Here is a 13,921-nt window from a genome sequence, read left to right as displayed (position 1 = left end):
ATATATCAGATAATTCTAAAACCTGCCAACTAAATGTTGACATCTATTGTCTTTTCTCATTTGAGATCTTCCTGGTTCTTGGTATGATGAGTCATTTTAAATTGAAATCTGGATATCTGGAGTATAAGACTCTGGATCTCACTAAACCTTTAATTTTAGGTGGCTTCTTCTGACACTCCTCTAGAGGAAGGGGGAGGTACCACCTTATTACTGTCAGATGGAGGTGGAAGTCCAGGTTCCCTACTCAGTCTTCATTTTAATACCCAAGGGGAAGTGGGGATTCCTCATTATTCCTTAACAGGGCTGGGAGTTCTGACTCCCCACTAGGCCTTCACTGATACTGCCCTCTGGCTGGTGCAGTAGGAATACCTCATTACCATTCCCCATATAGTGTCCACTGACACCATGGAGGGGGGCCTCAATACTACATGATGATGAAAGTTCTGACTCTCCACAAGGCCTCCTTTAATACCACCCTCGTGGGGAAGGGAAGAAATATCTTTTACCGCCAGGTGGGATAAAAGTCCACGCTCCCTCTGTGGTTTCTACTAACACAGCAAAAGAGAGGGCCTTGATACTGCCTGGTTGAGATGAAAGTTTTGCCTCCCTATTTAGCTCCTGATACCATATAGGTTGCGGGATCTCATTACAACCTGGTAAGGGTGGCAGTCTAGCCTTCCCACTTGGGTTTTTGCTCACATGGGTGAAGGTGGGGCTGCAGTTTCTTCCGTAGTGTTTGGTTAAAGTAGGAGTGATTATAGTCTTATACTTTTTGTCTTGCTATGCTTTCCCTTTACTGGTCCTCTGGCTAGAGAGAGCACATGTTTGTTAAGAACTTTTTTGAACGTGCCTGTTGGCATTTTCAGGTTGCCAGCTTCTTCAGCTCAAGTTGGGATATATGAGGCAAAAACAAAACCCAAGGAACTCACCATCATGTTGTTCCTTGGGTCCCACGGTCTCTAGCCAGTCATTCTTCCTCTCTCCACCTTTTAGAGTCCTTTTTTTTTTTTTTTTTCTTTTTAAGTAGGCTCCACTCCTAGCATGGAGCCCAACACAGGGCTTGAACTCACGACCCTGAGATCAACACCTGAGCTAAGAGTCAGATGCTTAACTGACTGAGCCACGCAGGCAACCCCAGAGTCTTATTAGGTTTGTTCTACATATAATGTCTGGGATTTTTGGTAGTGGGAAGAATAGGGAAAAATACATCTATTCCATCTTCGCAGAAATGTGACTCCTCCACTTGTTTTTCAAATAATTTTTCGATTATTGTCAATTATAATACATTAAGCATTTTTATAACTATAACCTGTTCCTTTGCAGCTGGGTTCTGATCTGTCATTCCACCAAAACAGAACATTACATTGTGCAGTCAGTCACTCTACACTTTAGCATTTGTATTTTCTGGATTCTCTCCCTTTAAAATAAAACTACTCAATGAATTGGACACATTTCCACTATCCTTCCTTCAGTAGCTATGATTGGTTTGGATCTGAACAAATTTGATGGAAAGATTAGGTAAATATATCAATTCTTAAGACAGTCATGGTAATGCTTTATTTATTTATTTATTTTAATGGTCACAAAAGAATTTATTCATGTATTTATTTTGTTTCAAATTTTTATTTAAATTCCATTTAGTTAACATATAGTGTAATATTAGTTTCAGGAGTAGAATTTAGTGATTCATCACTTACATACAACACCCAGTGCTCATCACAAGTGCCCTCCTTAATACCCATCACCCATCTAGCCCATCCCCCGCCCACCCTCCCTCCAGCAACCCTCCATTTGTTCTCTATAGTTAAGACTCTGTTTTATGGTTTGCTTCCCTCTTTTTCTTCCCCCATGTCATCTATTTTCTTCTTTAATTACACATATGAATGAAATCATAATGTATTTTTCTTTCTATGACTTTTTTCACTTAGCATAACATTCTCTAGCTCCATCCATATCATTGTAAATGGCAAGATTTCATTCTTTTTATGCCTGAATAATATTCCATTGCATATATATACCACATCTTCTTTATTCATCAGTTGATGGAAACTTGGGCTCTTCCCATAATTTTTGAGATATTTTTGATTACTGATTCAATTTCTTTGCTGGTTTATCAGTCTTGAACTTCAAGAAAACTTGAACAAGTTTTCTATTTCTTCATGTTTCAGTTTTGGTAGTTTATATGTTTGTAGGAATTTATCCATTTCTTCCAGATTGCCCAATCTGTTAGCATATAATTTTTCATAATATTCTCCTATAATTGTTTGTATTTTTGTGGTGCTGGTTGTGATCTCTCCTCTCTCATTTGTGATTTTATTTATTTGGGTCCTTTCTTTTTTCTTTTGATAAGTCTGGCTAGGGGTTTGTCACTTTTATTAATTCTTTCAAAGAACCAGCTCCTGGGTTCATTCATCTGTTCTACTGTTGTGTGTATGTGTCTGTATCATTCATTTTTGCGCTAACCTTTATTATTTCCCTTCTTCTGCTGGCTTTAGGCTTCATTTGTTGTTTTTCCACTAGCTCCTTTAGGTGTGAGGTTAGGTTGCATATTTGAGATTTTTCTTGCTTCCTGAGGTAGGCTTGTATTGCTATATACTTCCCTCTTATGACTGCTTTTGCTGCATCCCAAAAGTTTTGGACCATCGTGTTTTCATTATCATTTGTTTCCATGTATTTTTTAAAAATTTCTTCTTTAATTTCCTGGTTGACCCATTAATTTTTTTGTAGGATGTTCTTTAACCTTCATGTCTTTGTGGTCTTCCCAAAAATTTTCATGTGGTTGACTTCAAGTTACATAGCATTATGGTCGGAAAATATGCATGGTATGATCTCAATCATTTTGTACTTGTTGAGGTCTGATTTGTGACCTAGTATGTGATCTATTCTGGAGAATGTCCCATGTGCACTCGATAAGAATGTGTATTCTGCTGCTTTAGGATGAAATGTTCTGAACGTATCTTTAAGTCCATCTGGTCCAGTGTGTCATTCAAAGCCATTGTTTCCTTGTTGATTTTGCCTAGATGATCTCTCTGTTAATGTAAGTAAGGTGTTAAAGTCCTCTACTATTATTGTATTATTATCAATGAATTCCTTTATGTTTGTTATTCATATTTGGGTGCTCCCAAATTGGGAACATAAATATTAAAATTGTTAGGTCTTCTTGCTGGATGGATCTTTTTATTATGATATAGTGCCCTTCTTCATCTCTTGTTACAGTCTTCAGTTTAAATCTAGTTTGTCTGATATAAGTACTCCTACTCTGGCTTTCTTTTGATGTCCATTAGCATGACAAATGGTTCTCTATCCCCTCACTTTCAATCTGCTGGTGTCTTTAGGTCTAAAATAAGTCTCTTGTAGGCAGCATATAGATGGGTCTTGTTGGGTTTTTTTCCCCCCCATTCGGACACCCTATGTCTCCTGATCGGTGCATTCAGTCCATTTACATTCAGAGTGATTATTGATAGATATGAATTTAGTGCCATTTTATTACTTGTTCTGTCATTTCTGGAGATTTTCTCTGTTTCTCTCTAGTCTTTGAAGCTTTTGGTCTTTCTTTCCCACTCAAAAAGGCCCCTTTAATATTTCTTGCTGGCCTGGTTTAGTGGTCATGAACTCCCTTAGTTTTTGTTTGTCTGGGAAACTCTATCTCTCCTATGCTGGATGACAGCCTTGCTGGATAGAGTATTCTTATCTGCATATTTTTGCCATTCAGCACGTTGAATATATCATGCCACTCTCTTGTGGCCTGCCAAGTTTCTGTGGATAGATCTGCTCTTAACCTCATTTGTCTTCCCTTGTAAGTTCAGGACTTCTTTGTCTTGCTGCTCTTAGGATTTTTTCTTTATATTTTGCAAATTTAACTTCTACGTTGTGGCCTCTTTGCCTCTAGTTGGGCAGTTTGTTCTGTCAGTCCTCAGATCAATTTCTTGGGTATTCAGAATGATTTGATATTTATCTAGCTGTGTTCAAGGGAAGAGGCAAGCCTAGGGTCCTCCTACTATTCTGCCATCTTAGCTTCTCCCAGGTAATGTTTTAAAATATTCATTTTCAAAGAGGCCTTAAGATTAGTAATAGAGAAGGATGTCTAATAGTTCAAGATTTTTACCGAAGCCAGCCTAGCACTATCTAGATTTCTAACCACTTGTTTCTTCCAATTTCAAAATTTCTTTCTAATTTGGGGTTTAAATAATTTATTAGCTAAGGCCCATCTACATATCTCATAAGGCACTGGTAGAAACAGACATTTTGAGTAATTACCTACGTCTAACCTGAAGCACTCTGATTCTCCTATACTACATTCAGATATCTGACCAAAAATTATTGGTTACCACTTTCCCTACCCCATTATGTGCCAGACACTATGCTAAGGCTTAGAAATACTGACATGAACACCATCAACACTGTCCTCCTCCTACATGCTTGTGAAGCTTCCTGAGGCAGTGCTATTCGAAAGCAATGCTTCTCAGACTTTTCTACCATGTAACCCAAGTATTCAGAAGCCTAGAGAACTCAAGGTAGAAAACAGTCTACTCAGTCTTCTGATTTATCCTTCAAATTCAGAGAGATATTGCTAGCCATGATATATCCACATTTGATTTAATTAAAAAACATTTCCCCTAAGAAATATGTTTGAATAAAATTGAATCTAATAATTTTATGCAACATAAAAGGAAGATATGTAACATTTCTACTGTGACTTATATACCCCAACCACATCTAGACCCCAGTATGAGAATCACTTTACTAAAGGAACAGCTGTCCAACATACTATATAAGATAGCAATCATACCTCTACCTCTCTTGGTATCCCTGGCATACTTTTGTCTTAATTTTCTTCATAGCACTTATCATAAACTGAACTTTTACATGTTTAAATGATTACTGTCTGACTCTTCCCCACTAGAGTATCAGCAAAACTCTATTCAGTTCACTACTCTGTTCCCAGTACCTAGAACAGTGCTTAAAATAATTGGCTTTCAGTAAACATTTGTTGAATAATTATTGAATAAGCAAATGAGAATCATAGCAATCCTCACTTTTATTTCTTATATAAGAAATCAAACTCCTTTATCATTATATATCTTCAGAATGTCCTTCTATGATGATAAAATACAAAATCTTTTAAAAGAACCTATTTCAGCTTTCTTACCCCTCCCCTTTTTTTAAAGATTTATTTATTTCTGGGGCACCTCGGTGGCTCAGGTGGTTAAGTGACCTGCTCTTGATTTAGGCTCAGGTCATGATCTCAGAGTCCTGGGATTGAGCCCCATGTCAGAGTCTGCACTCACTGCAGAGTGGGCTTGTTCCTCTCCCCCGCCCTTCGTTCCTCTCCCCACTTGCACTCTCTCATATAAATAAAATTTAATTAAACAGTAATTTAAAGATTAATTTATTTGAGAGAGAGAGAGAGTGCACAAGCAGGGGGAAGGGGCAGAGAGAGAGAGAAAATCCCACACACACTCCCTACTGAGTGTGGAGCTCGATGAGGGGCTGGATCTCACCACCCTGAGATCATGACAAGCTGAAATCAAGAGTTGAATGGGTAACTGACTGAGCCACCCAGGTGCCCCAGCTTTCCTACTCTTGATAAAGATTTTGTTCTAACATGTAGCCAACTTAAATTTCTACTCTAAGAGAGCTTCAAATTTTTATCCCCTTTTTAAAGGTTCCCTATGTTTCAGTTAGCCTAAGTTTTAAATACTCCCTTGAAGTTTTATAAATTCTTCGCCTAATATTTAGCTGGGGAAAGGAGTGGGAAGAAAGGAAGTAAAATATAGGCAGAAGTAGTTGATGACTGGATGAGTGCTGAGAAAGAAAGAGATGATATTGGAGATGATACCATCAGTTTTGCTAATGAAATCACTGAAGGTTGATCACCAAGCTAACCAGAGAGTTACCCCTTTCCCAGGTCTTGGCTACTTAAGTACACAAATTAAGACTGTCTGCTTACTTCGGATCACTCAGTTGGGAATCTTTAGACCTGCTCAGTCCAAATCAATAGCCACTAGCACAGGGGGTCTCTGACACTTGAAATGTGGCTAGAGTGAAGACCTGAACTCTAAATTTTAATTTTTATTCAAATGTAAAAGCTGAAGCAACACTAACCACATTTATTGTTTGGGTAGAACTACATTTCACTTTAACTGGTGCATCACATAAATTATTATCGTATTTAGTAGTATGCGTTACATCTTAGGTTTTTTTTACCTAGCTATCAAAAATTTTAAATTACACACATGGCTTGCATCATATTTCTATTGGACAGCACTGCTCTGCAACAGTGGTCCTCAACTGGGGACCATTTTGTCCCCCAAGGAACATCTGTCAACATCTAGAAACATTTTTGGTTGTCACAACTTGGGAGTGCTACTGGCATCCAGTGGATAGAGACCAAGGATGATACTAAACATTCTACAACACACAAAATAACTTTGCTTTGGAAACAAAATATACCTAAATACCACCACCACCGCTACCTCAGTTCTTTTATCAGAATACAACAAAGAAAAGCACCCATTACGTATGTCAAGCACCTATTACATAAGGAAGTAATGAGGGACGACAGGATGGCTGATGTTTAGAAAAAAGCTTTTGTGGAAGAGGAAGAATTTATGATCATAGAAGAAGGCTCGTATGATTTTAAAAGGCAAAAACAGAAGGATGAGGAATAAATTCTCTTTTATTGTTAGAATAAAGGAAAAAACTATCAACAAAATGCACATGAAAAGGAATTAGAAGTCTCAGGCTAGTCAGGACCAGAAACTTCTGCAACAATTTAGGGAAAGAGGTCTTGAGGCCTTAAGCTAAGTATACTGCAGCTCAGAAAGAACAGATGGAATAATTATCCCTTAATATTTTGAAAGCAATTTTTTCTTTAAACATCCTAATCATATATAGCGTATAAACTATTTCAAGAATGATAAATGAGCATTATAATGTGCTTAAATAAAAATAAAGTAGATCACCACTTTTTTCATTATTAATCAGTAGTCCCAAATTAGATTAGACCAAGTCTCAAGCTAAGGCTGAAAAAAGCTTTTAGGCAGACAACATTACCTTTCTGTGTCAAGCGCCTCCTCATTTTTCATCCATCTAATGGTTGGAGTAGGAAGTCCTGAAGCAACACACGGCAACACTGCACTCTGACCAATGACTCTGACTAAGGAAGAAGGCTGTTTCAAAAATACCAAGTTTGAAGTGAATTCAGGATCTAAAAAATTAAAAAACAAAAGACATTAATTAAGAAAGCACTTTACTACTTTAATGATGAGGAATGGCAAATTCCTATTCAGTCTGTGTGGCTTTATTATTTTATTTTTTTTAAGTAGACTCCATGCCCAGTGTGGGGCTTGAACTCATGACCCCAAGATCAAAAGATGCATGCTTTACCAGCTGAGCCAGCCAGGAGCCCTATGTGGCTTTACATAACAAAATATTTTAAGCAAAAGTGACACAAGAACCGCCCATTTAAATTAGCAAACATTTCCGGGTGCCTGGGTGGCTCAGTTGGTTAAGTGTCTGACTCTTGATTTCGGCTCAGGTCATGATCTCAGGGTCATGAAATCGAGCCCTGCTTTGGGCTCCATGCTCAGCAGGGAGTCTGCTTGAGATTCTTTTTCTCCCTCTCCCTGTGCCCCGCCCCCAAAATAAATGTATAAATCTTAAAAAAATAAATTAGCAAACATTTCCTTAATCACTTTGATGTGTAAAGCACTGTGCTAGGCTCTCTGGGGACCTTAAGGATGTAGAAGTTGTAGCTCCGAACTTCAAGGTGCTTACTAGTCAACTGAAGGATATTTGACAAGAATCCCCTTCACATCAAAAGACTGAATAAAGTAAATGTTTCATGAGTGGCACAAAGAGAGAAAAGACTGAGCAAGCTCAGGACCCTTAACAGCATCCTCTCCATTCATAGGGATATCGTAAGAGGTTTCCTTTACATCCCTACATCTGTGTGTTACTTCTAAAAATCTTTCTGAGTTTCATCTCTTTAACTCATTCACTTAGTCTGTCAATCCCTTGATTTTTATAACGGTACGACTGTTAGGCTGCTCCTGTGTGTGTTCACTTTATACAGCTGCCCTCTTATAGGTATCTAAAAAGGCCACACTCTAATGGGTAGAAGACAGGGTTCTCTTCTTGATGGAGTGGTATTTCCAGTGTTCAGTTTTGAGAAAAAAGACTGTTCTCAGTAAAGAGATAGAACTCTTGTCCCCATACTCTCAGGAAAAGATGCTCTACAGCCTTGCTAACAACCACCAGGGCTGGCTTTAGACTTGCGTAACTAATGGATGACAGTTCTATAGCCATGGTAACAAGCAAACACTGTCTATTAGATGAGTGACAGCTCGCTTCAGTGAACATGCCTTTGAAAGCCAGCCAACGAGTGATAGCCTCAGGCTTTAAAAGTCAGCCATTCAGAAGTGGAATCACTTGCTTCTATAGCTGACATTAACCTGCTCCCACCTCCGCAACCAACCATAAAACATGCTTCTATGGCTGACATCAACCCACTCTTGCCTCTTAACCAACACATCAAAAATAACGTCTTCCCCAAAATTCTATACGAGAGCAGCAGTTTGCATTATTCAAGACTATGCTTAACAACTATGATTTTTCCTCACTTAAGTAAATAAAACATTATTTTGTTTTCGTTTCAGATATTGAATGGTGGTTCATCCTCTGACACTGAAAATCTTTTTTTCCTTGGATCTGGTTTTGAGGATTTGCTTGAATGGTACCCCAGAGAAGAAATAGGACCTCTGCCATGTAAAAGCAAGTCAGGAAGTAGACTAGAAGATGCTGCAATATGGCAATAGTTTTCTTGTTTTCCCATTGGGATTTAGCTACATTTAATCATATTTTGATAGAAACAAATAAATTTGAACAAATATTCACTGGCTTCTATGTGTCAGTTACCATTCTTGGCAGCAGACAAAATTCCCTACCCTTGGTGACCTTATATACTACTAGGGGAGAGAGACAAGAAATAAAAGACATTGTATGTCAGACAATGGATATGTTCTGAAGTAAAATTAAGGGGGAAAGAGGAAAGTACCAGGGTGGATATGGAAGACTGTTGTTTTAAACAGTGGCCAAGGAAGGCTTAACAATGAAGTGATATTTGAGCAGAGAAATAAGACGGTTGTGTCAGGCAGACATCTGAGGGAAGAGAATTCCAGGCAGGGCAAATGGCAAGTAGAAAGACCCCAAAGCAAAAGAATGTCTGGAGTGTTCTGGAAACATAAGGTGGTCACAATCATAGAGTGAGGGAAAGAAGAGTACCAGATGGAAGGAGAGAGATGGTGAGGAAGGGGGCACTAAGAGTATACAAAGCCTTACAGGCCAAGGACTTTGCTCTAAGATGAGAAACCATTAGGTTTTGAGCAAAGATGTAACATGATCTAATATATATTTTATTTTATAATCTAATATACATTTTAAAAAATAACTGTGGCTGCTAAGCTGAAAATACACAGGGACAGGAATGGCAAAGGCATGGATGATGATGACAAAGAAAGAAACTGCCTTAAAAAAAAAAGTCAGTTCAAAGCCCATCAGGAACACCCTCAAGCGTCGCTGCTCCCAACACTGGGCTCACCTTGCAAGCCAATCCATAGACTAAAAATTAGCCTACAAAGTAGTTGTATATAAAAAATCTGCCCAAACAATGTAAAGATGGCCCCATTATATTCATAAACTCAGGTTTGAAGGAAGAAATGTGGAATTAGGCACGCAGCAGTGGGAACAGAAGCTGAGAGGCCAGGAGGCAGCAGGAGGCTAGCATGCCTGGGAAGAGCAACACGTGAGAGGAAGTTATGAGTAAGCAGAAGTTACACAGCTGAAAAAAGACACACGAAGCAGAGGAGGAGAGCCACCAGGGGCAGAAAGAGTGAGAACCCACAAAGCGAGGGAAGAAGTGGCTGAGTTTACATTAAAATGGGGGAACGCTATAAAGATCCAAGAACTCTTGCCTACCAGTGTCTCCAGAGCTGCTCTATTAGTTAACACGCTGCCCAACCCTTACATGAACTAGCCCGAGGGAGTCTCGGATTTTGACAAGAGATCTAACTACATCAAGTATCCCATTCCAGGGAAGGAGCAGATAGAGGCTTGACAAAAGACACAGACCTAGGGTGTCTTTGGCCAAGAAGAATGCCATAGGTACACTTTATCGCTTCATAAATTTCTATTAATGTATTCACTAAAGAGTAAATCTTTCTGGCACATTTTCTTCTTTTCTCTGCCTATAAGAAACTGAGACTCCTTATGCTGACATTAATTTGTCACACCATAGATTTAACAGTGTTTATTTAAAAAGAAAATTCTAACAACAATTTTCATCCATTAATAAACATAAAACCACAAGTCCTGATAATAAATTAATACCTGGAAGAACTTTCAATTCAGCTTCATCGCTATACTTTGGTGGCCCACCACTTTCAACTATGCAGCGATAAAGTCCCCCATCTCCTTCAGTAGTGTTGCTGATAACCAGTGTTCCACTTGGAAGTTTGATAACTCTATCATCCAGAAGAAGAGGCTGTCTGTTCTGTTCCCACCTCACAAACGGGACCAAATCTACATTAACTTCACAATTCAGAATTGCACTGTTCCCAGCATAAACTGAAGAAGGTTCTGGTTGGCTGGCAAATCTTGGAAGACCTGGACAATAAAGGAAAAGAAGAAATAAAATGTAGTTTAATGTTACTTTAAAATGTAGTGTTGGGAACCAGGAGCAAGTCAGCCCATGTGGCCATATGTACGCTGGAACCAGGATCAAGAAGAAAAGTCCATGGGTCAGGAAACTGGCTACAACAGGGATACAAGTCAAATAAGTAAATGTACTAGGGATAATTGAAGTCACATTCCTCACAGTTGGAGAAGCAAGGTACAAATATGGAAAAGCAGAAGGGTAGAATAAATCCCATGGTATTGGTAGAATTAAGGCATCAGTATAAACTTACAGTTTTATGTAATTATATAGTTAAACATATACATACATATAAATGTATGTGTAAAAAATATACATTTCATACACAGTCATTACATACATATATATCTGTACATATATGTATATGCATAAATCTCCTAGCTCTGTCCAGAGTCCAAAATCAATGCCACTTGAGTAGCAATGAGTATATATGGTGACATAATCTTGATTTCTAAATACCATTTTCCACTACAAGGAACCAATGCTCCTTAAAGAGGCTGATTCTATGACTAGAATAAGGAAAATACAAGATAAACCTGGAACATCCTGTGACAGGAAGTAAGGAAGCATCCAAAGAACAATATGGACCTATCAAAAGGACACAGAAGTCAGACTGAAGGGAGTTTCCTCTGGCTCAATCTGGGATAATGATAATTGAGGCAGAAAAGAATGAATGGATGCTAAACTCACTGGTGAAAGGTGGATGAGGAATAGGATATATACAGAGCCTCAAATTAGCTCTTCCCAAAATACTGCTAATTAATAAAAGTATAAAATATTAACTTCACAGTGGAGAAACAAAGCATAGACCATATTAACAAAGTAATAAAGGTTAACATAACCAGTAGTGAAACAAAATATCATACACTTCCTGATAGAATGCACTAAGAAGAACGCGGCATCATTTACTTCTGTGATATTTCTTCCCAAAATGCAAAACCTGAATCTATTCATAGGGGAAAATCAGAAAACACAAAATGAGACTAGGATAAACTAAAGAATGGTTTGAGACCAAAAGAGCCTAAACTACTAAATACAACATGTAATCCCAGACCAGAAAGGAGTGGCAGAGGGGCAAAGTTCCTGCTTTTGTTTTTTGCTATTAAGAACTTTATCGAGGGGCGCCTGGGTGGCTCAGTCGTTAAGCATCTGCCTTCGGCTCGGGTCATGATCCCAGGGTCCTGGGATCGAGCCCCGCATCGGGCAGCCTGCTTCTCCTTCTCCCACTCCCCCTGCTTGTGTTCCTGCTCTCACTGTGTCTCTCTCTGTCAAATAAATAAATAAAATCTTTAAAAAAAAAAAAAGAACTTTATCGAAGCAACCAGTAAAATCAGAATGGTATCTACGGTAGTATCGTATTAAGATTGACTTCCTAAAATTGATGGATGGTTATTTAGGAGAGTATCTTTGTTTTTAGGAAATATACACAGAAGTATTTAGGTGGGGGTAATGCCTCCAACTTACCCATAATGATTTAGGAAAAAACACTGATTTGGGTATGTGCATATTGTGGGGGGTTATAAGGCAGACATAGTAAAATGTTAACAATTGGGTAATCTGAGTGAAGAGTATATGGGATTTCTTGGTTTCATTCTTGCAATAATTGTATGAGTTTGAAATTATTTCAAAATAAAATAGTGACAAAAATGTAGTCATAAATACTCTGTAGATGCCACAGAATGTAGTGGTTAAGAGCCTAAGTTCTGGAGTCACATAATCTGCATGTGAATCCCAACCCCACCACTTCATGGCTGTGTGACATTAGCAAGTTACTTAACCTTGAAGTCTCAGTTTCTCCATCAGGAAAATGAGAACAATAAGAGACCTCATAGGGTGTTAAAAAGGTTAATACTTAACATAAATACTTCATATACAGCATATTGCCTTGGCAACATAAAAACTCAAATAGTAGGGGTGCCTGGGTGGCACAGTTGGCTAAGCATCTCACTCTTGGTTTCGGCTCAGGTCATGATCTCAGGGTCTTGGGTTCAAGCCCCACGTCAGGGTCCGCACTCAGTGCAGAGTCGGCTTGAGATTCTCTCTCCCTCTCTGCCCCTCCTGATCATGCCCCCCCCAAATAAATAAATCTGGAAAAAAAATACTCAAATAGTAGCTGCTATTATCATTAACAGTAACATCTAAAAAAGTGACTCTGAGACGCTGAGAACACAGCAAACTGTTTCTTTAAAGAGTAACAAACATAGTAAATTATGAGAAATAGTTCCAGGTTTTGCAGTTTTATGATGGTGAATTATTCCATATGGAAATAACACACAAGTTGTCTAGCCTTCTTACAAATTTTTTCTTATTTTTTATATCAAGGGGATTTTTGAAGGAAAGAAAGATAAAATTAGCCATACATCTACTTTACAGAAACCAAAAAATTAGAAGAATGGAATTAACAAAGATAAACAGAGAAACTAAGAAAGTAGGAAAAAAGGAAGCTGAAATAAAACCAAGAGCTAATTCTATTTTTAAAAAGCCAAATATTCTCCCCTCCTGAGGTCTCATGAAAATGAGTAACAACATATGTGGAACTGGCAGACAAGAGATTTCTACAAGTTTCTCAACAGGGAAAGCAGACGGAGGAACTGGTGCTGACATATCATGGCAGGAAGTGCTGCAGCCTCCTGCGCTCACAAGTAGGAGGCCCGTTTGTCCTGCTGCTTTCAGAGAACTGCAGGAGAAAGGAGAGAGAGTAGGAGCGAGATGGGGGCTGGACAAACAGAGATTAACAATGTCTGTATTCAGACCACCCAATGCCTCCACCTTGAGGCACAAAACACTCCTAGCCAGGCTACAGCCCAGGCAGTAAAACCAAAATTTCCGCTGTGGAGAAATGAGTGCAGAGAAGACGACTTCTCCTACCTAATTCTATGAGCTACCTACTTTGTGTTCTTTCACAAATTCCCCTTATGTGGTATATATATACAATGGAATATTATGCAGCCATCAAAAGGAATGAGATCTTGCCATTTGCAATGACGTGGATGGAACTGGAGGGTATTATGTTGAGTGAAATAAGTCAAACAGAGAAAGACATGTATCATATGATCTCACTGATATGAGGAATTCTTAATCGCAGGAAACAAACTGAGTGTTGTTGGAGTGGGGGGTGGGGTGGGAGGCATGGGGTGACTGAGTGATAGACACTGGGGAGGGTATGTGCTCTGGTAAGCGCTGTGAATTGTGCAAGACTGTTGAATC

General features: G+C 38.7%; 1 protein-coding gene across 1 annotated transcript in view; it reads right to left on the bottom strand.

Moving 5' to 3' along the window:
* Positions 1–13,921, bottom strand: part of NEO1 (neogenin 1) — a 212,546-nt gene that overhangs the window by 130,552 nt on the left and 68,073 nt on the right. The window contains exons 3-4 of the mRNA XM_081831880.1: positions 10,390–10,665; positions 7,057–7,210 (exon numbers count right to left, since the gene is read on the bottom strand). Coding sequence (XP_081688006.1) covers positions 7,057–7,210; positions 10,390–10,665 — 430 coding nt within the window. The remainder of the gene's footprint in view (positions 1–7,056; positions 7,211–10,389; positions 10,666–13,921) is intronic.

Source organism: Leptonychotes weddellii, chromosome 9 (assembly GCF_054177405.1).
Source record: "Leptonychotes weddellii isolate Sample4059 chromosome 9, ASM5417740v2, whole genome shotgun sequence".
NCBI lineage: Eukaryota > Metazoa > Chordata > Mammalia > Carnivora > Phocidae > Leptonychotes > Leptonychotes weddellii.
Note: the sequence above shows the minus strand (reverse complement) of the source record. Positions and strands in the feature narration are given on the sequence as shown.